Source organism: Borostomias antarcticus (genome assembly GCF_949987555.1).
Source record: "Borostomias antarcticus genome assembly, chromosome: 23".
Classification (NCBI taxonomy): domain Eukaryota; kingdom Metazoa; phylum Chordata; class Actinopteri; order Stomiiformes; family Stomiidae; genus Borostomias; species Borostomias antarcticus.
The window spans coordinates 16920497-16944633 of record NC_140256.1 but is presented as its reverse complement, the minus strand read 5'-3'; the positions used below and the strand labels follow the sequence as shown (position 1 = coordinate 16944633).

The window sequence follows — 24137 nt, the reverse complement described above, 5'->3', positions numbered from 1 at the left end:
GTGTGTGTGTGTGTGCGTGCGGCGTGGTGTGCAGCTGGATGAGACATTTTCAGTGGTGCTCAGCAGCTACAGCACTCCACCCAGTCGTCTTGGCAACCGCCGAGAGGTCAACATCACGGTGAGGCAGAACGACGACCCGTACGGGGTCATCGAGTTCGTGAGGATGGGATTGGCGGAGGCCATCAACGAGAGCAAGGGGGAGGAGACACACTCAGGTACGGAGGACCGCAAGAGGCCCTTCATCCTGGGCTCTGATCGGTGGTTTTAGCGGCTTCATACAAGAGAAGAGCTTGGAAGGAACAGAATAAAAACCTGAAATGATTTGAATATTTGAGCGTCTGTTTCCTCATGGTGATATTGTGAACGCTGGTTCTGTTGTGGATGTTCTGTTCAGTGGCCTACACCGTGGCGAGGAACAGGGGTCGGTTCGGGAACGTGAGCGTGTCCTGGGTCCTAGAGCCTGCCATGTCTGGAGACGTCAGTCCTGTGGAGGGCTATGTCGAGTTCAACGAGGGAGAGTTTATGAAAAACCTTACTCTCGTCTCTGTACCCGATGAGGTAAAGTTGTATCACACAGCCACTCTTGTATTTATAGATCTGGCATGGCACACGGTTTTAACATAATTGATGACCTTTGTCATTGTACCTGACATATTTTGCATGCTGCATGTTTGACTGTCATCGTCTTGTTGTCCCTGTAAGATCCCAGAGGATGAGGAGAGTTTTACTGTCACACTGCTGAACACGACTGGGGGAGCTAGACTCGGGAACAAACTCAATGCCAGCTTGCAGATCAACAAAAACGATGACCCCATCTACTTTGCAGGTAGCATATTTCTTCACACTCAAAAAAACTGCTGATACTATAAAGCCGGTTATGACTGGCGACATAGCGCTTATGTCAGCTGACGTAACAGCTCTCCGTCCCCTCGCAGAACCCGTGGTGGTCCGGCTTCAGGAAGGGGGCGTGGCCAACTTCACAATCCTGAGGGCCGGGCCGGCAGACTTCATTGCCACGGTGATGTACCGCGTGGAGTACGGCGATGCGTCGCCAGGGGACTTCGCCGTCCAGAGTAACGTCACGCTGCTGGTGTTTGACGTTGGAGAGCGGACGAAGAACATCTCTGTGGTGGTGGAGGACGATGACACGCCCGAGACGGACGAACCCTTCTACATCGTTCTCCACAACGCCACAGGTGGGCTCGCCTCTCCTTCTGTCCGTCAGACATGACAGCCTCGATACAAAACCCGCTGTCATCGACCAAGTCAATTCAAAGGCCTCAAAGAGAATTCCTTGAGATGGTTTGGGGGGTTTTGAAATGTCAAGTAGTGAGTTGACCTCATTATGTTAAATGTATTTCCTCCTTGTGTATCCGCTGTCCTTGTGTATCTCTCTCTCTCTCTCTCTCTCTCTCTCTCTCGCTCTCTCTCTCTCTCTCTCTCTTTCTCTCTCTCTCTTGTCCAGTTGTTTCTGTACATTGGAGAGTGACAGGGTTGATTAGCGTTGACTGTGGTGACCCTGCAGAGCCCTCTTAATCCTCCTATTGTGCATCACAAACGGGGATGAAAGGCTGCTGGGCTGCCGGGGAACTTAATTACAGAACTCCGACTCTCTCTGGCCCACAAAGACACACACAGCCACTCTGCTGGCTCAGCGCGCAGAGATGGACCGGTGCCTCCAGAACTAGGGCTAGGCCGTGTTCTGGGCCTTCAAAGACGTATTCAAGAATGAGAGTATTACTGATTGCAGAGTAAGATTCAGAATCTCTGTAATAGGCATATAAATGAGCCAACGGGTAGAGGGAGAGGCTTACTAATAGTAGCTAATTATTTAATCAACGGTCAACTGAAAAACACAGTCCGGTTAATGTTTATATGCGAACGCACCGCATCTGCCCTGCCTCTCCTCACAAATAGCCTACAATTTGCTTGTATTCAAAAGAGGTTTGCGTGTCTGGGAAGACTTTGTTAATAAACCACTTGGTAAGCATGGCTGAGTCTGGTTTCATTGAAGGAAGGTTCGATTGAAGAGCAGCGGTAGTCTCGGCGAGGAATCTTATTTTTCTTCGACAAGCATCTGCATATGGAACACTGACCTCCCCTGCTCGGTTGCCATGGCTATAGCGTGCTATGCTAATTGGAACAGCGCCTCCTTGTTGTGATGATGCTTAGCATGACAATTGCAAAGACGTCTGGACTAACATCCTGGTCATCATCTGTTTATCCTCTAATTCTGTAGACATCTGATTCTGTTAAACCAGTCAAGATGTTCAGTTAAAACAAGAACATCATATTATTTCTCCTCACGCAGTTTCGCCGACTTGACTTGTGTCTACTCTCGTTATGAGGCCCTTTATGAGGCCGCTATGAGGCATCATTGTTAAAAAAAGATGTTAAGTAACATCATGCCAAGAAGTAATGTGTATATGTGTGTGTGTGTGTGTGTGTTTTTGTGTTTGTGTGTGTTACAGGTGATGCGGTTGTGTATGGAGCAGACACAGCAACAGTGGTGATTGAAGCCAATGATGATGCCAATGGAATCTTCTCTCTGGAGTCCGTGGAGAAACCCGTGGAAGAGGGCAAGACCAACAACTTCTAGTAAGAAACTACATCTGTAAACAGAACCACAGCAAAACTGACCCATGAATAAAGGTCTTAAATGAATTGATGACGTTACCATTCATTTGTGGTCTTTACATAGTTTCTCATTGCCAATAACTCTGTGTGTTCCCCAGTGTCCTCAGAGACCGGGGCCATTTTGGTGAGGTCAGGGTGTTCTGGCAACTGTTCGCCAACGACACGGCGCTGGAGGAGGGCCAGGAGTTCACAAACACCTCCGGCTTCATCACCTTCGTCACGGGAGAGGAGACCAAGCCCATCGTACTGCACGCCATTACAGACAAATTGCCGGAGTTCATCGAGTTCTACGTTCTCAGGCTCGTCAACATCTCAGGTATGAAGACAACCGGAAGTGTTTTTTCCTGCCTTCCATAATAGGGGAAGTGGTGTAATAACTCTTTACTATCTGGTCTCCGCGTACAGGTGGCTACCCTGGAGAAGGCGGTCGATTGGCTAATACATCCCTCAATGTTTCCGTCATCATCCCCTTCAACGATGACCCCTTTGGCGTCTTCGCCATTGCCGAGGACGATCTGGACCAGGAAGTGGCCGAGGACGTCCTGTCGGAGGACGACATGTCTGATGTCGCTTCCTTCACCGTCCTCCGCCAGCAGGGCACTTTCGGGGACGTGCGGGTCGCCTGGGAGATCGTCTCCGGGCGTTTCCCTCAGGGCCTCCCTCCAATGGAGGACCTCCTTCTCTCCGCCTCCTTCCCCCAGGAAGTGGAGCTCAGGCCTCACGCCAGGAGGCACCACTCTGGAACCGACGCCTGGTTCTTCTCTGGCCTCCCGGGGGCCCACGGCACCGTCAGCCCAGAGGACGGGCCCTCCGGCCTGGGATCGAACTTCACCTTTTCCGCCTGGCTGGTCCCCAGGCCCGACACCGACGGCTTCATCGTCTCCAAAGGCACCAGGAACGGAACGCTGTACTACGGGGTGAAGGTCCACACCAACGAGTCCCACGTGAGCGTGATGCTCTACTACACAGCGCTGGGATCCAACGGCACCCAGGTGGCCCGCGCCACAGCCCAGAAGTTTGCGGAGGACAACGTGTGGCTACAGGTCATCATCACGGTGGACGATGGCATCATCGAGTTCTTCCTGGACGGTAGCCCCATGCCCGGAGGGCTAAAGAGCCTCAAAGGAGAGGCCATCGCTGACGGTGAGTCAACAGAGCGGACGTGTGATTCGGGTCAGTATTATTGGCCAAACATAAGGACATAACTCCATTGTCCAGTCATCTTTCCTCCCATTTCAAAGACGTAGGCTACATAATTAAAGTCTAACATTTATTAGACGTCATAAGGGAATTATTTATTGCAGGCAGAGCTGTCAAAAACAGAAAACGAATGTGTTATTTTACAACCTCCACTTGCTGACTGCTGTAGATTCCAGCCGGTCTCTTTCACCACAGCATCTCCTCTTCTGTCTCCTAGCAGACCGAACTCCCATAAACCTCCCCTCGGCTGTCACGTCTTTATTAAACCTGACGTCACCGGCGGCGTGCGTGATGGCCCTGTGGCAGCGCGCTCCTCTCATCACTCTCGTCGGTCACATCTGGAGGGAGGTCTCTCGTCGGGCTCCCCTCCGGCCGCATTCCTCACAGCCCCCTCTCCCATTGTCTAGACATGACAGGGAGTCCGCGACGCTTGAGCGAGCGCTCAGCCGCTGCTCGGCTGGACATTGTCACCGTCAGAAGAAAGGAGCCGGCAGTCGTTTAGTTTTTTTGGAGGGAAAGACAATGTAGCTGTTACAGACCCCCCCCGAGAGACAGGCCCTCCTGATGGCTCTGCGGCTAACTTCAGTCACGGGAACGATGTACATGTACACATCTAACATGTCAGACGCTGTGAACTCAAGCGGGGGGTGGGGGGCGAGGGGGGGTCGCTTTGTCCGAGGGCTTTGTCAGCGGCCACTCTAGCGGATATCCTCAATTTGTCCGGTCGTCTGCGCTGAAACGCTCTGTCTGGTGGTGGTCTGTGTGAGACTTAAAGCGAGACAGGTGGTCAGAGAGAAATGACCTCTATGCTTGATATGTTGATGTTTTGATAGGGGCTTGCTTTACATACCTCCATGTTCTCCTGCTCATGAATGAATGTGTCTTTCTTCATTCCATGGAGGTTAATCTGTAACTTCTGTCCAGGTCCCTGGGAAGACTTTAGTTATCTACATGGCGGAAACATCCTTTATGAGTTTCTTTCTACCTCAAAACACTTCACATATGGGGTCCACGGTGGTGTAGCGGTCTAAGCATCGGTTTCCGGTGCAGCACCGGGGACCAGGGTTCGCGCCCCGGTCTCGCCAGATCCAAATATGGCCGCATCCCACAGGGGAGAGTGGCATATTGGGCCGCCACTCCCGAGGATGGTTACTTTAATTTCGGTGCAAGGGTCCACCGCTCAACAGCGACTGGTGTGGGAGTCACGGTCGTGGGCTTGAGAGAGTCGGGTAGCTGTCTCTCTCTTCCGGATCGCCGACCACGGGGTTGCACAACGGACCCTCCTCAGCAGCGACAGAGGGCAATAAGACAGTGGGTCGGGTGTAATTGGGTGAAGAAGGGTTAAAATCTGAAAAAGAAAACCCTCCACATATGGAAGGAGTCACGTTGAGTTAGACCCCCTGTAGACTGTCTACCCCCCTGCTGTGCGGTAGTGTGAGTGCTTGTCTGTCTTTCGGTCCCAGGCGTGGCCCCGGTGCATGTTGGGTCCGACCCTGAGGGAGAGCATCGCTACACGGGCCTGCTGCAGGACGTCCGCCTGTACGGCGCCGGTCTGAACCGCAGCCAGATCCACGAGCTCCACGCCCAGCCCGCCAAGACGGACCTGCGCAACATATCAGGCTACCTGCAGTACCGCCAGGGCGAACGGCGCAAGGCCTTCGTGGTGGAGGCGCGGGACGACCAGGAGGAGGAGGGGGAGGAGCTCTTCTACCTGCAGCTGGTGGCGGCACGCGGGGGGGCGCGCCTGCCCCTGCCCCGCCCCACCGCCACGCTGCGCGTCATGAAGAGCGACAACGCCAACGGCTTCTTCGGCTTCACCGGCGACTGCATACCAGACGTAAGACACACACACACACACACACACACACACACATGATGGAGCCTCAGACCCTAGAGTGAATCAAATTGATATCATGTGTCATGGCTGACACTGGATCTTCCACCTCACCCCTGGTTAAGACACCCAGGTAGAGTTGAAAGACTTTATGGCCAGTATATATGTGTCCAGTTGATTCACACTGTATGGAGAAGCACTATCAATCTTCTTACATGTATACTGTACTGTGCTATTTCACTGGGGATCCATAGGTATTTGTTAACATGCTGCTGGCTTTGACACTAATGCGTCCCTGGAGAATAATATATATTTGGTTACCTAGAAAGACATGTAATTGAAGCCAGTGGTTTATGGGTCTGTGTCCTGGTGCATATTTCATCAGCCTTTCACGCCTGGCTGGCGGGAGGCGACGCTCGTCCCTTTAGGGAGATTGGATGCGCGCCCCTCTCAGGTAGAGGGACAGCTGGCAGGGCCGCCGGGCCGGGGCATTCCATCAGAACGGGAGCTAGAGTTCCAGAGAGGACCCGAGGTCCGTCAGGGCAACAGGTGGCGGAGGAGGGGAGCAGGGGATGGCATTCCTTCAGAACGAGGGTCCGACTCCCCCTCTGCCGAGGAGCATATGTGGGGAATATCGGGTGGTCTCTCTCCAAATCACATCATGACTGTGCAGGAATTAGAGCAGGTCAGCTCATGGTTACTACCAACAACACAGCTATGTAAGTGGGTGGAATGTGGCCAGTTTTGAAGTGAAACAAATATTATAATGCATTAACAAACATAGTTATGGGAAAACGTATATCTACATATATATAAACTCCTTTACTCATATACTTGTATAGTTATATATATTTACTATATATATTTATATTGACTTCTATTCAATTCAGTTAATTCAATTCAATTCAGTTTTATTGTCATTATACTTGGGCAAAGCACATGTACAACGAAATTAAGGTGCAAACAGGGGCAGTACGGAACAACAACAGTTATATACTTGTATAGTTATATATATATTAATACAGACTGAATGTATGCTGGTACATATATATCTTAATGTATTCTATACTACACAGTTACTGTACATATGGATGTATACAGCTCCTGATATCCCTCTTTATGCTGCTACTCCCCCCTTATCTAGTGTCTCTTTCTTTTTTGTGACTCGGTATCTAGTGTTTCTCTCCTTTCCAACCTTTCTGATATTCTCACTGCTGAAACGGGGATCAATATAGTCTTATCTTATCTTATCTTACCTTATCTTATCTTATCTTACCTTATCTTATCTTATCTTACCTTATCTTATCTTATCTTATCTTATCTTATCTTATCTTATCTTATCTTATCTTATCTTACCTTATCTTATCTTATCTTATCTTACCTTATCTTATCTTATCTTATCTTATCTTATCTTATCTTATCTTATCTTATCTTATCTTATCTTATCTTATCTTATCTTATCTTATCTTATCTTATCTTATATATAGCCTACACACATACAGAGGGTGTTCATGCAATAACTTTATACAGCTTATACTTGCACAGTGCAGGACTTGTCTATAGGTAATAACTGAGCTCTCTCTCTCTCTCTCTCTCTCTCTCTCTCTCTCTCTCTCTCTCTCTCTCTCTGTCTCTATGTCTCTTTCTCTCTCTCTCTCTCCCTCTCTCTCTCTCTCTCTGTCTCTATGTCTCTTTCTCTCTCTCTCTCTCTCTCCCTCTCTCTCTCTCCCTCTCTGTCTCTGTCTCTTTCTCTCTCTCTCTCTCTCTGTCTCTATGTCTCTTTCTCTCTCTCCCTCTCTCTCTCTCTCTCTCTCCCTCTCTCTCTCTCTCTCTCTCTCTCTCTCTCTCTCTCTCTCTGTCTCTATGTCTCTTTCTCTCTCTCTCTCTCCCTCTCTCTCTCTCTCTCTCTCTGTCTCTATGTCTCTTTCTCTCTCTCTCTCTCTCTCTCTCCCTCTCTCTCTCTCTCTCTCTGTCTCTGTCTCTTTCTCTCTCTCTCTCTCTCTGTCTCTATGTCTCTTTCTCTCTCTCCCTCTCTCTCTCTCTCTCTCTCTCTCTCTCCTCTCTCTCTCTCTCTCTCTGTCTCTCTCTCTCTCTCTCTCTGTCTCTCTCTCTCTCTCTCTGTCTCCCTCTCTCTCTCTCTCTCTCCCTCTCTCTCTCTCTCTCTCTCTCTCTCTCTGTCTCTCTCTCTCCCTCTCTCTCTCTCTCTCTCTCTCTCTCTCTCTGTCTCTCTCTCTGTCTGTCCCTCTCTCTCTCTCTCTCTCTCTCTGTCTCTCTCTCTGTCTGTCCCTCTCTCTCTCTCTCTCTCTCTCTCTCTGTCTCTCTCTCTGTCTGTCCCTCTCTCTCTCTCTCTCTCTCTCTGTCTCTCTCTCTCTCTCCAGACATCAGAGGAAGGCTCCACTATCTCCTGTGTGATCGAGCGGACCCGCGGGGCTCAGGACCGCGTCTATGTCAACTACACCGTGACTCAGCTGGACTCTGACAGCCAGGCCCCCGCCCACCAGGACTTCGCCAACGCCAGCGGCGCCGTGCTCTTCCTGCCCGGACAGCGCTCCGAGGTGAGGGGGAGGAGCCAGGGCCAGACCGCCTGTCAATCACACACCATCCTGGGGATTCCCGCCAAGCGCAAACTCATGTTACAGAGGTGCACGGGGTAATACTGCACCTAGGATCTCATTAGCATACATTTTACTCTCAACCTGATTCAGTAATGCAGGCAAGGTTGTCACACTCAAGAATGTTAGCCTATAAAGACAAACTAGGCTCCAGCATCAGTGATCATCTGTGCTTATGATAATGATCCCTGGAACCTTTGACACTAGTCCTTGTGGTCACATTTCATCCCTGACCACAGTTATCTCATCCCCAGCAGCGCTCTTGACATCTAGCGCCATCTAGTGGTGGGTATAAATGTATGGAGCCTCCAGCAGGTGTCTACTCACCATAAGCCTTAGCTTCAAACCCAAAGCATAAAAGCCTGTAAAGTCTAATATACATATCACCCCTTCCTTGTGCCCTCCTCCTTTTCCCCAGGTGCTGAACCTGCTAGTGCTGGACGACGACCTCCCAGAACTGGCCGAGTCCTTCCGGGTCGCGCTGGTGACAGCCGAGTCGGGCGATGGGAAGCCAGGCTCCACGCCCTCCAGCGGCGCCAGCATCGACCAGGACAACTCGGTCAACACTGTGTCGGTCAGCGCTAGTGACCACCCCTACGGTACAGGCACACAACAGGGCCCAGACACTACACAGCGCTGAGCCCTGCTTATAGGCCCATCTCTGGCTGGGCTGAGGCCCTATTGATAAGTAGCTTATGATTAGCTCATATTAGTATTTCCCCCCCTCTTCCACATCCCTTCTTTCATTTCTATATTCCTCATCCACTAACCTCACCCCAACCCCCCCCTATCCCCCACCGCCCCCCTCCAGGCCTGTTCCAGTTCCAGCCCAGCCCGCCGGGGGAGGGGCTGATCCGGCCCGCGTTGGAGGAGGCCCACATCACCGTCAACGAGGAAGACGGAGAGGTCCGCTTGCTGGTTGCCAGGGCACAAGGCCTGCTGGGAAGAGTCATGGTCGGCTACAGGACGTCCCCGTTCACCGCCGACAGCCCCGAGGACTATGAGGTGGCTTCCCGTTTCATTTCCTATTCGACGGTGCTCACGATGGGCAACGTGGCTCTTTGTGTGTCCGTTGACCGACCTGTCTGGTAACTGTAGTTCATTTAAGGAAGTGTTGTCAGCGGATCCTGCTAAGCCCCTCCCTCCCCGCTCTGCGCCCCTCGACAGGCCTCGGAGGGCATGCTAGACTTCCTGCCAGGGGAGAGGTTCAAGTTCATCAGCGTGACCATCGTAGACAACCCTGTCCCTGAGCTGGACAAGCAGTTCAGACTGGAGCTCTTCAACCCAGACGGAGGAGGTACGAGACTCTCCTCACACCCCTCCCCCTTTAGACTCCACTCAAAACTCTTGATCGGTTTTCTTAAACTATCAAAAGTTTCCTATCTCCCATCCCAGGACCTTCCTGCTGTGTGATTCTGCTCCAAACTGACCCTTTACGCTCTGTGTTCTGTCGACCTGCTTCTGTGTGTGTGTGTGTGTCCCCGTGTGGTTCTGTGTGCTGTGCTCCCGTGTGATCCCCACTGCTCCTCTGGGTTCTGCCGTGTGGATCCCAAAAGCGGATCAGTTCCTGCGGGGTGAAGGAAGTGGTAGTGGGGAGGGTGACACAGACTTCCTCCTCCCCCCCTCTCTCCACCGTGGTAAGTCACCCTAACCCCCCCCCCCCCCCCCCCTCCCCAGCCATACTCCAACACCCATCCCATCCCTGACCATGGTCAACACCCCACTAGTTCACACCATGCTCTCCCATCCTGATAATGTATCTGTTATTGGATTTGGTGTAAAGGTCCCTGTAGTCTACATCCACAGTGTGTGTGTGTGTGTGTGTGTGTGTGTGTGTGTGTGTGTGTGTGTGTGCGTGCGTGCGTGTGTGCGTGCGTGTGTTTGGGGGTATTTACCCTGCTTTGCTGCTATGGGGCCAGAGAGCAGTGAGGGGTGTGGGAAAAGTAAACAGTCATTCTATTCAGGAGAGGGTAGCAGTGGTGGTTGACGCACAAAATGTCACAGACCCCCAGACCTTATTAAAACTCCCACAATGCACTGTAGGGCTGCCACTGCAATGGATGAGTAAGACTGTCTGAAAGCAATCTGATTTGCTATTCTGTGACGCATAAAGCGATGAGAATTTTTTCTGGGTGCACTAATACGAATGAGCATACCTTGGCTATGAGGGTGATGGCGGTTTTGCTGTGGTATGAATGAATGAATGAATGAATGAATGAATGAATGAATGAATGAATGAATGAATTTTTTATTTAAGTGTCATGCCTACTGTCGGCCCATCCCATATGGGATTATAAAACACCTTTACGACTTACTTCTATACATACGTCATCTATTTACATGCAAAATATGTTTCCAGTGTCGCTGGTCAAGCTCAAATGAACAAAAAAATAGATGAATAAATAAATTATATGATATATAGATACATATGTGTGTGTTTGTGTTTTTGTATGTGTTTTTTGTGTGTGCACTCTCGTACGTCCATTCCCCCTCTCCTCTGGCCACCTCTCCCTGATGTCCCTCTGTCCGTCACGGTACTTAAACCCCGCCCCTCGCTGTGTCTCTCTGTATACTTAAACCCCGCCCCTCGCTGTGTCTCCCCGTAGCCAACCTGGGAGCCGGCTACCGCATCGTCGTGACCATCGCCGCGTCTGACGACGCCCACGGCGTGTTCCAGTTCAGCGAGAACTCCCTGGCCGTCAGCGCCTCCGAACCACAAGAGGGGCGCAGCTCTGTGGTCCTACAGGTCAGACTGGGGTCAACCCTCGGTGCCCGCCCATTTGCATATATATGTACTGATATGCGTCTACTGCACCGTAGCTAGAATGAATTGTATGCTTGGCGTATTTATCTATAAAACACCCCCCCGCCCGTCTCTCAGGTGGTACGGTCCTTCGGAGCCCTATCCAACGTGACTGTGTACTGGGAGGCTGAACCCAGCTCAGAGGGGGACCTCGTCAGCAGGGCGGGGAACATCACCCTGGAGGTGGGCCAGACCGAGGGGGACGTGGTGGTCCAGGTGGCCCACGACGACGTGCCGGAGCTGGACCGGAGCTTCCACGTGTCCCTGGTCAACGTCTCCCACGGGCGCCTGGGCGACCGCACCACGGCCACTCTGACCACGCTGGCCAGCGACGACCCGTACGGCGAGTTTGTGTTCTCCGGCAGCACCAGGCCCGTACGCCTGCCCGAGGGCGACGCCGCCGTAGCCCTGACCATCCTCAGGCGGAGGGGGCTGATGGGAGCGGTGCGCGTGACGTACGGAACCCTGACGGAGGCGGACCAGGCGCCGTTCGCGACCCCGGGGGTGGGTCGGGCCACGGAGGGCCGTGACTTTATCCCCCTCCTGGAGTCAGTGGTGTTTTCAGCCAATCAGAGTGAGGCCAACATAACCCTTCGAGTGCTGGATGACGAGGACCCGGAGAGGGACGAGTCCATATTTGTGGAGCTGATCAGCGTCGACCTCGTCGAGGGAGAGCAGGAAAGATTAAGTAGGCAGCTTTCAACAGTTTCTCCTCTTCACTATTCAGATTCAGGGGCTGTACTGCAGTCAAACCGGAGATATTTCTCGGACACGTCCATGCATGTGGTACAGTACATCCAGCATTGATACACCACAGCTCCATGACACTCCGCTCACACTGTCGGGCGCTAGAGAAGAATACATTCGTTTCAAGTCACAATATGTTTCTTACATTATACCCGTGTTTGTCCGTGTGTTTCCTAGTTCCTGAGTCCCCTCGCGTCGGCCCCAGGACCGAGGCAGTGGCCCAGGTCATCGTGGCGGCCAGCGACGACGCCTTCGGGGTCCTGCAGCTCTCCACCGCAGCCGTGCGGGTGGAGGAGGACTACGTCGGGCCCATCATCAACGTCACGCGCGTGGGGGGGATATTTGCCGACGTGTCGGTCAAGTTTATAGCCGTGCCTATGACTGCCAGGGTCGGTGAGTGTAGCCAGAGAAGCAGTACTTCTGAACTATTGAATTCGACTTATTAAACACTGCAGTGTGTGTGTGTTTATGTGTGTGTCGACTTGTATTCTTAAACACTTCAGTGTGTGTGTGTCCGCATGTGTGTATTCACGCGCGAGTGTGTTTGTGCGTTTCCAGGCGACGACTACAGCGTGGCTTCCTCCGACGTGGTGCTCTTGGAGGGGGAGTCCAGTAAGTCTGTCCCCATCTACGTCATCAACGACCAGGTGCCGGAGCTGGAGGAGACCTTCCGCATCGTGCTGCTCAACCAAACCACCGGGGGCGCTCTGCTGGGGGAGCTCACCCAAACCATCATCACCATTCTGCCCTCAGATGACCCCTTCGGAGCCTTCGGTTAGCACGGCTCGCTCACGCAGACATGGATACACACACGATAGTCAGTCGGTCAGTCGGTCAGTCGGTCAGTCGGTCAGTCGGTCAGTCAGTCAGTCAGTCACTCTCCCTCTCTCTCTCTCTCTCTCTCTCTCTCTCTCCCTCTCTCTCTCTCTCTCTCTCTCTCTCTCTCCTCCAGTCTTCCAGGCTGCTCCGGTCACCATCGAGGAGCCGGGCTCTAACTCCATCGATGTCAGGCTGCCTATCGTCCGCAAAGCCGGGACCATAGGGACGGTGTCCGTCCAATGGCAGGCCACGGTCAACGGTCGACCGGCGGTCGGCGACCTCCGGCCTGTGTCAGGAGAGGTCACCTTCGCCCCGGGAGACACCATGAAGACTCTGAAGGTGGAGGTCTTGGCGGACGACGTCCCGGAGATAGAGGAAGTAAGAATCCTTTTGTTTATACCGTCTTTCTTTTAAGAACAAAGAGTACTTATAAAGTTATGTTATGTTATCTTTGATAAGAATGCTTTTTTGAACGTCAGATTATCAGGGTGGAGCTCACTGGGGCCTCTAACGGAGGGAGTGTAGGAGCTGAGAATTCTGTCAACATCCTGGTCCCGGCCAATGACAACCCCTATGGAACCGTCTACTTTGACCAGTCTGTGTACCTGGTCCAGGAGCCTCTAGATGGAGTTTACGTAGCCAACATCACAGTCCGCAGGAGGTGAGTTCCATAAACGCAGGGTTCCAGAATTGCCAAACGATTTTGACCGTCATTCACTGATCATGGGTTGGATTTAACAGCCTCTCTGTCTCCTCCGTCATTCCAGCGGGGGTCACTTCGGCCGCGTGGCGGTCCTCTACAGCACCTCTGAGGTCGACATAGTGGGCGTGGCCCAGGGGGAGGGCCAGGACCTGCTCCGGTACTACGACCCCCCGGTGTCAGGGCTCCCCTCCGGCGTCCCCAGCAGGACGGTCAACATCACTTCCCAGGGAGACCCCCAGGGCGCCTGCGCGGCGGCCTGCCTGAGAGAGAGAGCATGCCAGGCCTTCTCCCTGTCCGGCCCGCCCGGAGCACCCCCCGTCTGCGCCTGGGTGACCTCCGGCGCTGACCTGCTGACCCCTGACCCCGACGCGCTGACCTACGTCAAGAACGCCACCGCGGCCGCCGTGCTCTTCAGCGCCCGGGCCGTGGCGGGGAGCGATTACGCCACCGTGACGGCTCAGACGGCCATCTTGGAGGACAGGTCGGGCTTCGCCAACCTGACGGTGCCCATCCTGACTGACAAGCTCCCGGAAATGGACGAGAGCTTCGCCGTCCAGATCCTGGCGGTGGAGCTGGTCAACCTCACGGTGCAGCCTAAGCTCCTGCCGTCCGTCGGCCGGCCCGACCGCGCGGTGGTCACCATCGGGATGAACGGGGACGCGTTCGGGGTGTTCCTGATCTACAGCCCCAGCCCCAACGCCACGCAGAGGGGGCTCTACCTGGAGGTGAGGGAGGAGCCGGGCGTCACCGTGCCCCTGGTCATCGAGAGGCGGGACGGCAACCTGGGTCAGGTGACTGTGGAGTGGAGGTTTGTGGGAGGCACGGCGACGCCCGACGCGGACTTCGCCGGAACGGGAGAAACACTCGTCTTTAGAGACGGTGGGTGGCGAAGTGAAACAAATTAGATTTGAACAACGGAAAGTACAAATTCAGTGGAAGGGGAAATAGGAAGCCTTAAGAACTTAGGAACGGAACGAATGCTGAGCTACTTCGGTATAGTCCGGTACACGACCCTGCGTTCTCCCCCGCCACAGGTGACGCGAGGAAGACCATAGAGATCGCCATCAGAGACGACGGCGTCCCGGAGGACAGCGAGACCCTGCTGGTCGGCCTGGTGAAGACCACCGGCGGCAGCCGAATCCTCCCCAGCTCCGACACCGTCACCGTCCTCATCCTCGCCAACGACAACGTGGCCGGAGTGGTGGGCTTCCACGCCGCCTCGCGCTCCGCCATCGCCAGAGAGGGTGGGGCTCCCCTTCCCGTTTTTTTCCGAGGCGACTCGTCGCGGTCCCCTTTGTCAGGATGACGTACTACGCTCCCACACTCTCTCACATTCCGGACACACAGGCCCTCACACGCTGACTACAATGAAGCGAGCGTCACAGTTAAACCCTCTCTGAATTATTGAGCTCTCCATTGAGCCTTTTCAAAGCACACGCTAATGACTCGGCCCCCGGGACTAAACGGCTATAAGATCGCTCCTGGTAGCGAAAAGAATGTTTACTTTACAATGTGTCATTGTAACACGGCTTTATAGTCAAGTTATCTTTTGTTAAACGAGCTTGTCACTACTCAACTTCATCACACTGCGCCCTATGGCGTCTTGATGATGGAATGTGAGAGACTGTGCGAGCGTAGAGCAACAGGTGGTACATATAGTAATGACCTGGAGGGCTAGTCCGTTGAGTATGCATGACGGAGTCCCTAAGCTATCTGTCATCTAAGCTGAGTCCACCTCCCCAGGGGAATGGGTCTCTCTCTCTGCAGAACCTCTGGTCTCACTCACCTGCACATCCTCCAAAAGTAGAGTCCCCTACTCTAACACATGCATGGTAGATCCACCATTCACATTCTAACAAACTGGGTCTTTCTCAGCATATTCGAGGCTGTCGTGCCGTACTCTTGAACTTTATGTGTGTGTGGTGACATGAGTATCTGCCCCTGTGTGTGTGTGTGTGTGTGTGTGTGTGTGTGTGTGTGTGTGCGTGTGCGTGTTCCAGGAGAGAGGCTGCCCCTGCTGGTTGTCAGATCGGCCCCGGGTCTGGGGAACGTCACGGTGGACTGGGCCGTCCACGGCCCCCTGGTGGCCAAGACCTTCACTCACACCTCAGGAGCCCTCTTCTTTACTCAGGTACAACTATGGCAGGCGGTCACACAGTGTGGAGGGAGAGGGATTCTGACCGGTTAGATACAGTAAGGTAGCTTTAACTTTTGACTTCATACAAGTCATAAGTCGTCTTTGATGATAATACTTATTTACACAGTTCATAGTGAGATTACACCCGCTCTGTATGGCCACACGCAGGGGCAACTGAGTAACATAGTGAGATTACACCCGCTCTGTATGGCCACACGCAGGGGCAACTGAACGCCACCATAGTCCTGCAGCTGCTGGATGATGCAACGCCGGAGGACAAAGATGAATACAGAGTGACCCTGTCCAACATCCGCACTTACGGTAACACAGGCTCAGACTACTTTCACCTCTCATCTTTTAATGTTTACATGTAATTTACGCATACAGTGCACCCTGGTACCAAGTGTGTGTGTGTGTATGTGTGTGTGTGTGTGTGTGTGTGTTTCCCCGTGTCCCGTAGGTGTTTTGGTGACGGGTCATGCAGCCCTGGACATCCAGGGCGGCGAGGCGGTGGTTACCGTGGAGACCAGCGACGAGCCTTATGGGATGCTGAGCATCGCCCCGTCCTCCCGCAGCGTGACCACGCAGGAGCGCGCCGGCACCCTCAACATCTACGTCAACCGCGAGTTCGGAGCCTCTGGTCAGTGGGGCATGCTGGGAGCTTAGCTTACTCCTATTTCACTAGTTGTCAATTCGCAACAAAATGACAATTAAACAAATGACTCCTGTTCTTAACACGAGTTCTAACACTTAACACTGTTCTTAACACGAGCCTGTCAGTTTATCAGTGTTTCCCACCCGTGTCCCTCTGTGTGTCCAGGAGCGGTGAACATCAGCTATGAGACGGCGCGGGGGTCTCTACAGGACCTGAGTGCGGTGGAGGGGGCTCTGGCCGAGCCCGGCCTGGACTTCGTCCCCGCCGTCGGCTCTGTCATCCTGCAAGACGGCCAGACCTCCGTGGCCATCCCCATCACCATCTTGGACGTAAGCACGGCCCAGCAGGCGGGAGGGTCTGCACTGGGGCTGTCACAAACTCTGATGTCATAGACTCTGATGTCATCTTTATGGTTCTTTCAGTACGCACAGCTTAGGGGTCACGTGTCGGATATACTGTGTTCTACCTTCAACTGCATTGTTATTCAAGTTCAGTCGGTTTCCTCCCCCAGGACGACATCCCTGAGCTGCAGGAGTTCTTCCTGGTCAATGTCACGTCCGCAGTGCTCATCACTTCTCTCGCCACGGCTCCTAAACTAGGTATGGCGTCCACCCTGACCCTCACAGCCACAAACTCCTCTATAGGCCCCACGGCGCATTCCGGAATGTCTTTGATCTCCCCTGTGGGTTTTTGTTAAGGTTTTTATCTCCAACCCTTTCCGATCTCACGGTGGATTTTCACAGACATCTGGTCTCTTCAGCCGTCTTGTCTTAGTTGGCTGTGGTCTCTCTGCCTCGTCTTGTAACAGACTGTAGTTAAAGCCTCTCTCTTTCTCTCACTCTGTTTATTCATATCTGAATGGTGGTGTTTCTTTTCTTTTCTGTGTGAACTATCTCCTCCTTTCACTTGATCTCTGTCTATCTCAAACTATTGCTCTTTGCCACAAGTAGTGGTTGTGTGTTGTACATTGAAAGGTAACCTCCATACAGAGCTGCTTAGCGTTGTTTAGTATACCAGTACAAGCTCATCTCAGACTCACTGACTGTACAGTAAAATTCAACTGCTACAGTACAACTGGAGTTGAATGGTATTATTATTCATCAGATTTACTCTCATAATGACTGCTCTCTCTTGCATAATCCCAACCACAGCCCATTTCATGAATGGGTTACTTACGGTTAGAAAGTGATGAGTAGACAGAAAGCTGTAACCCCCACTGTTTGGAGAAGCACAGCCGACCCAATGAGCCAGCAGTCAGCGGGCTGGCTTAGATTGATGTCTTCCCTGATGGAGGCACTGCCGGGATTTAGGCTGGACTGAATAACTCTGTGTGGCGGCAAGCGGTGCGATGGCCAAGCCCAAACCCTGAGAAGGCCTCCTCCAGCTGCTTCTCCCCAGAGTTTGGCAACTCCTGTCCGAGGGGGCTATAAATCAGTCAACGCTTAAGCTGTTCAGACGGCCTGCTCTCTCGTGTGTGGGAGACGCCGGGGTAGTCGTCCTCAGCTCAAATGTAGCATCACAGCGCTCTAGTTTTCCTGTCACCCAGCTTGGGCTCAGTGCGAGTCGTAATACCGCTGAAGCTGGCACTTGTGCTCATAGTGTTGTGTTCCAATGACAAGGTGGCAATTTTCGCTCACACAGTAGCGTTTATCTCTCCGCAGACACACAAGGCTTGGTAGCAGAGGTCAGCATCGGTGCCAACGATGGAATCCGAGGCGTTATTGAATGGACCAATACGAGGTAAAAACACAAACTGCTTATTGGGGGAAAAACAAACGCCTCTTCAACTCCTGGCAGTGTTGTTCAAAGCCAGACGGTTGTAGTGTTCTGCTGGTTCCAGAGCTGAGCAGAGGTGTGTTGTGTTGGTCGGGTAGGTTTGAGGTGAATGAGTCCTCGGGGGTGCTGACCCTGGTGGCCTACAGGAACAAGGGGGCGTACGGGAACGTCTCTCTGCTCTTCTACGCTCAGAACCTGGAGGCCCAGCAAGGACTGGACTACAACACCACCCAGACGGTGAGCCCGTGCACACACACACATACACACACGTGCGCGCACACACAGACACACACACACACACACACACACACACACACACACACACACACACACACACACACTGTACAGTACATGCACACCATGTCAAGTTTACAATGTTGTGTGTTGTTTGCTTTGCCCAGATGCTCCACTTTGTGGATGGGGAGAGGCATAAGTTTGTGGAGGTTGAGATCATTGATGATGTCATACCAGAGGGAGCTGAAAGGTTCCAGCTGATCCTGGCCGACCCCTCGTCAGGGCTGGAGCTGGGGGCCAATACCACCGGTACCTTCCTAACACAATTAAACAGCTACACTACTATTAGAGCTATTATTTTGAAATCAGCAAAATGTCTCCTGAGATACATGTCAACTTTTTAAATATATAAATATATATATTATATTATAAAATATTTATTTTTCCATAGCATATCAACAATTTCCCTTTATCTAATCTACAGTGTCTGTCTGTCTGTCTGTCTGTCTGTCTGTCTGTCTTTCTGTCTGTCTGTCTGTCTGTCTGTCTGTCTGTCTGTCTGTCTATCTATCTTTCTATCTATCTATCTATCTATCTATCTATCTATCTATCTATCTATCTATCTATCTATCTATCTATCTATCTATCTATCTATCCATCCATCCATCCATCCATCCATCCATCTAGCAACGGTGACCATCCTGGCCAGTGACGACGGCCACGGCGTCATCTCGTTCAACAGCAGCGAGGCCGTTCTGCTGCAGGAGCCCACGTCAGTGTCGGGGCTGGGCGCCAGCGTGGCCACCCTGTACGTGGTGCGCAGCCCGGCGCGCGGCACCTTCGGCACCGTCACCGTCCAGTTCGCCATCACCGACGCCAACGGCACCCTGGCGGTGGACGACCTGAAGCCCTACCAGGGGATTGTGGTGCTGGAGGACGGGGTCAGGTTCAAGGTGAGGGGCCAAAGACTACCCCCCCCCAAAAAAAGAAAAAAACATGCCGCCTCTGAACTTGAGAATGATTTGGGGGGGGTTTCCTCTCCTGCCGCAGACGCTGGAGATCTGGGCTGTGCTGGACGCGGAACCCGAGGTGAACGAGACGTTCACGGTGACCCTGTCCAGTCCCACGGGGGGAGCCCGTCTGGGCCACGCCCTCCACACCCCCATCACCGTGCTCCAGAACTTGGCGCCGTCCGGCCTGTTCCGCATCGGACCCACGCTCAACAGGTCAGGCGTCACGCACACTCGGATCACACACAGTACATACTGTACACACACACACACACGCGTGCGAACACACATGTACGGTAGCACTCGGACACACGGTTGGCGTGTTTATCTGTGCGTTCTCCGTGCAGGACCGACGCTGCTGTGGTTGTGGAGGAGGGCGGCAGCGCCGTGCTGCTGACCGTGTCTCGCAGTAACGGTCTGGAGTCTTCGGTCAGCGTGGAGTGGGAGACCCAATCAGAGGCCGCCGTCGGCGAGGGTACTCATCCGCCCCGTGTTCAGTGAAGATGCCGTTTGTTTTTGTCAAATTGACCGTGTCTAATTATGACCTTGCTTTTTCCAGAGGGTAGTGTCCCAGTCATGGGGGTGTACCAGACCATAGAGGAGAGCCCTACCTCGGCCTGGTGCTCCCTACCTGACGGTGCCTCGTCCCTGGCCATGAGGCTGGACAGAGTCCCCCCTGTGGGCTCCTCCGAGACCCTGGCCACCCTCTACAGGTGGCAGGGTGTATTTGTGCCGAAACAGGTAACCTACAACCTACCCCGCCAGTTCAGGCTTTGCGACATATATACAGTATATTAAAAGTACATCTCTCTCTCTCTCTCTGTCTCTTTCTCTCTCTCCTCTCTCTCTCTCCTCTCTATCTCTCCTCTCTCTCCACCACATCAGTCTGTGAGGATCCAGGAGCCCACCAACTGTGTGGGCTTTGCGGTGAACGGCTCCACCTACGTAGCCGTCACCCACGGAGGTCCCCCCGACGCCCCCGCCACCAAACTCAGCGTGTTCAGACTGCAGGAGGAGCTCAACCTCACCCTGGTGCGTCCGGCCCGCCACTCACTACTTTGATTTGAACCATATGAAGTCAAATCCGCATAATTTCACCGGAGTATTTGCAATGTCCTTACCACTAATATGACTGTATTAAAATGTATTTTTCCCTTAGGAACAAACCTTGGCTGTGGAAGCTTTTGATGTCAAGTACTTCTCCATGGAACAAAGAGATTACTTGGTAGCCTCAAGTCAGGTGAGTTGGTAATGACCATGTCGGCTAATGTTACCACCAACTCGAAACATATGGTGAGCGGCAAAGACACAAAGAAGGCTCTGAATTTAGAGAAAGCATGTTAATGTTCGCCATCTTGTCTCTCCAAGGTATTGGTCAGGTCTGGAGGAACCTTCTCCCTCCATCACAGCCTGGAGCTCCAGGGCGTGCTGAGCGTGTCTCCGTTCTCCCGGGGGGGCAGCCTCTACCTGGCCGCCTGCCTGGACAGACAGGCGGACAGCTGCCTGCTGCTTCTCTGGACCGACGGGAAGTTCCAGAACCCCCAGCCCCTCCCCCTTGCCGGCAGGGCCAATCAGGTGGAGGCCTTCAACGTGGGAGCAGACACTCTCCTATTGGTCGTCACTGCAGGTGACCTCACACGACCTCCTGTCTCCTCCGCAATCATTTTACGATGTGGTTGTATTGGTTGTTTTTTTACATAAGATGCCCATTTTTGAAATATTGGTTCCCAGCACCCCTAAGTGGATTGTGGTGTATGAAACTTGGATGGTCGCTCGATGATCGTACTCCTGTAGACAAAACATAGTATGAGGCCATAGACCAGTAAGGCGACAAAAGTCCTCATGCGTATTGGACCATGTACTTATGTATGTTTTGATTTATAACATCCACAAAACCACAGGCTTGCAGCTCTGTGCCGGTGGTCAGTAATGTGGAGTAGGTAGGGGCCTCCCTCCGCGGGGTGAGTTTACTGGAAGGTTCACAGCGGAACAGAAGGAAACCGCAGGCCGACGCCGGGGTTGTAATTTCTAGTAGCTGGGTGTGTCACAGCAGCCCGAGCTTTACATTAACCACGCCATCAAAGAGCAGAGTGCTGACATCAAGCTCTGTGTGTGTGTGTGTGTGCGTGTGTATGTGTGTGTGTGTGCGTGTGCGTGCGTGCATGTGTGCATGCACGCATGTGTGTGTGTATGCATTTGTGTGTGTGTGTGTGTGTGTGTTGTTCTATCTCCAGGTCCCTCTCCGTCCTGTGAGGTGTTTGTGTGGGGTCCCCAGCAGCCTGCCTCCCAGTACTCCCAGTCCCTGGTCCACGCCGGCCTGGTCTCTGTCCACCCCTTCACTACTCCCTCTGGCCTCAGTGAGTGCTGCTGGCCAGCCTTCACCAAGTCATCCATCATTGTGATTGTAAAAGGGCCTCCACTAAAGCTGTGTGTGTGTGTGTGTGTGTGTGTGTGTGTGTGTGTGTGTGTGTGTGTGTGTGTGTGTGTGTGTGTGTGTGTGTGTGTGTGTGTGTGAGCGTGTGCAGGCCTGTGCAAAGTAATGACTGGGCCCCAGAAAAAGTCCAGTGAATGCCCCCCCCCCCCAAACCTGCTTCACTCAAACCAATGTGCTCTCAAACAGAGAGACTTACGCAGTGTTAAGGGCTAGATAAGCACACATGATGTGCAGGCACACACACCCTTACACTCTCTGTCACACACACACACACACACACACACACACACACACACACACACACACACACACACACACACACACACACACACAAACAAACCCTTACAACCAGGTCAACAAAGATCTGCTAAACTCAAAACACAATGCTTAGATGTAGAAAGTATATTTTCCTCCTTTATAGCTTCTTCCTCTTTGCCTCAGGCTCTTACAGCAACATCCTCCTGGTCTTCCTGGATGCAAAGTCCTTTATAATGTCTTTATAATGTCTTTAAAGTCAATCTTCTGAGCCAGTTCGCACTCAATGGAGAGTATTGCCAGGTTATTGAGCCTCTCCTGACTCATTGCTTTATTATTTTTAATTTGCTTAATGATCTCTCTCCTCCTGCTACACTTACAGGTAGTGTGCAAAATATCCGCAGCGCAATGCAGATGTCACCATAAATGCTCTCCGTTAGCTAGCTCTTCTACTTCTTGGCAGTTAACGTTACCCTGGCTCTTCTGCGCTGATACAAAAAAGTTTGTAAGAACATTTTGTTTATTCGGGTCCAGTGCCCTCGATTGCTCCCTGTGTTTTTTCTCCTTCCTTTTCTGCAATCCGGATTTATGTGTAGGTCCCGGCATAGCTAATTCCAATACAACAATACAACAAGTTACCTGGCTACTTAAAGTGGATATTGACCAGTAGTTTTTCTTCTCCCGCGTAGGGTGAGTTTTGAACAACGCACTTCACACATGACATTGCACACAATTGGACTTAGGCTATACCATTTTGGGGGAGGGGGGGGGGGGGTGGTTTGCTGATTCATGGGCCCCGCCTAAGGGCTGGGCCCCCCAAAGCGTTACCCTTTATCCCCCCTTATGCACGGGCCTGAGCGTGTGCATGTGTGTGTGTGTGTGTGTGTGTGTGTGTGTGTGTGTGTGCGCGTGTGTGTGCAAGGGTGTATTTTTGATTTGAGTTTTGGTAGGGACAGCTCCAATTTTTTTACACTCATTCGTAAAATGAATACACATAAATACTGTTTTGAGCTACAGACCAGATTATCTTGATGACTGGTTCTTTAATGGACCTCCTAAACTGATGATGCATTTGGCCTACATGTTCACTTGCTGCATACAAATTCATAGCAAACTTGGTCCAAAAAAACTAGCTTACAGTACGTAAACATGTCTGGTTTGTGGATAACGTTCAATGGGTGAGTGCGCCCCGTCGTGGCTCAAATCTAGACACATTTGCAATGGTTATTTCTACATCCCAAAACAATGGCAAGTTAACATTGCCGTTAATACAGGATCGTCCTGTATTGAAAAAAATAAGGGAAAAAAAACACTTTCAGTACTGAATCGATGCAAGATGCGATTTGTCCCGTATTTTCATGCACAGAACTGTAGTGTTGACAGGCTCTAAGCTTTGTTGCCGCGCAACCAAATTCAACCAGATGTAGCTACTACAGCCAGCCTGTCACACGTCAGCAAAAAACGGCAAGCCAATCCTATTAGCGATGTTAGGTTAGGGAGGCGGGACTAGTAGAGAACAAGATATGTTTCAGTAGTCGTTGGATATTGGTCGGGATTGGTCCCTAGCGTCCCTACTAAATTCTGCACTCGTGTGTGTCGTCTAGCCTATCTCCTCCTGGCGGGCAGGAACAGCTCGTCCCTGTACTCCTGGAGGTCTGACCTCAGCCTGTTCTCCATGGCGCTGAGGTCTCCTCCGGCCCGGCGCTTCCTGTCTCTGCCCGCGCCCCACGCCAACGCCACCAAGAACCTCATCGCCGCTGCGGAGGAGGCCGGCTCCACCCTGTACGAGTTCACCTCCGTCTCCAACCGGTCCGACTTCATACCCAGGTACTTGTGGTCTTATGAACATGCTGTCACGGCTAAAGATCACTTTCAAATCAGGGCTGATGTTTTCTGCTAACCGAACTTGTCCAGGAAAACTTGACTGACAGTTATTTGTCATTGTTTTTCCATCAAGGGCAAGTTTAGGGTTGCCTTGGGCCAGATGGATTATTTGTTTGATTTGACTTCAGATGTATTCAGCAAAGCAAAACAAAGTTTTCACTTCAGGCATTGGTCTGAATCCCTCGAATGCAATTTCTGTTCATCCCCTCTCTCAGTTATGGCGAGCTGCGTTTCCAGCCTGGCGACAGCGAGCTGGAGATCGCTGTGAACGTCATTGACGATGACATCCCAGAGGAGGAGGAGTACTTCCGGGTCGTCCTGAAGAACCCCAAGGGCGGTGCTGAGATTGGCTTTGGTGGTCAGGTGACCGTGGTCATCCCAATCAATGACGACGCCC

General features: G+C 52.3%; 1 protein-coding gene across 1 annotated transcript in view; it reads left to right on the top strand.

Moving 5' to 3' along the window:
* Positions 1–24137, top strand: part of adgrv1 (adhesion G protein-coupled receptor V1) — a gene marked incomplete at both ends in the record, with an annotated part of 65147 nt that overhangs the window by 17036 nt on the left and 23974 nt on the right. Inside the window, 35 exons of the mRNA XM_084456878.1 lie at positions 35–215; positions 395–558; positions 703–826; positions 936–1196; positions 2472–2598; positions 2736–2953; positions 3043–3780; positions 5301–5674; positions 8107–8226; positions 8702–8882; positions 9095–9288; positions 9451–9580; positions 10890–11029; positions 11165–11774; positions 12011–12226; positions 12392–12607; positions 12786–13030; positions 13132–13313; positions 13420–14234; positions 14390–14599; positions 15356–15486; positions 15714–15813; positions 15953–16132; positions 16313–16502; positions 18022–18160; positions 18325–18466; positions 18845–19110; positions 19208–19383; positions 19515–19642; positions 19727–19908; positions 20053–20199; positions 20536–20757; positions 21443–21524; positions 23461–23683; positions 23956–24137. The exon at positions 23956–24137 is cut by the window's right edge and continues 23 nt beyond it. Of these exons, the coding sequence (XP_084313004.1) occupies positions 35–215; positions 395–558; positions 703–826; positions 936–1196; positions 2472–2598; positions 2736–2953; positions 3043–3780; positions 5301–5674; positions 8107–8226; positions 8702–8882; positions 9095–9288; positions 9451–9580; positions 10890–11029; positions 11165–11774; positions 12011–12226; positions 12392–12607; positions 12786–13030; positions 13132–13313; positions 13420–14234; positions 14390–14599; positions 15356–15486; positions 15714–15813; positions 15953–16132; positions 16313–16502; positions 18022–18160; positions 18325–18466; positions 18845–19110; positions 19208–19383; positions 19515–19642; positions 19727–19908; positions 20053–20199; positions 20536–20757; positions 21443–21524; positions 23461–23683; positions 23956–24137 (7936 nt within the window). The remainder of the gene's footprint in view (positions 1–34; positions 216–394; positions 559–702; positions 827–935; positions 1197–2471; positions 2599–2735; positions 2954–3042; positions 3781–5300; positions 5675–8106; positions 8227–8701; positions 8883–9094; positions 9289–9450; positions 9581–10889; positions 11030–11164; positions 11775–12010; positions 12227–12391; positions 12608–12785; positions 13031–13131; positions 13314–13419; positions 14235–14389; positions 14600–15355; positions 15487–15713; positions 15814–15952; positions 16133–16312; positions 16503–18021; positions 18161–18324; positions 18467–18844; positions 19111–19207; positions 19384–19514; positions 19643–19726; positions 19909–20052; positions 20200–20535; positions 20758–21442; positions 21525–23460; positions 23684–23955) is intronic.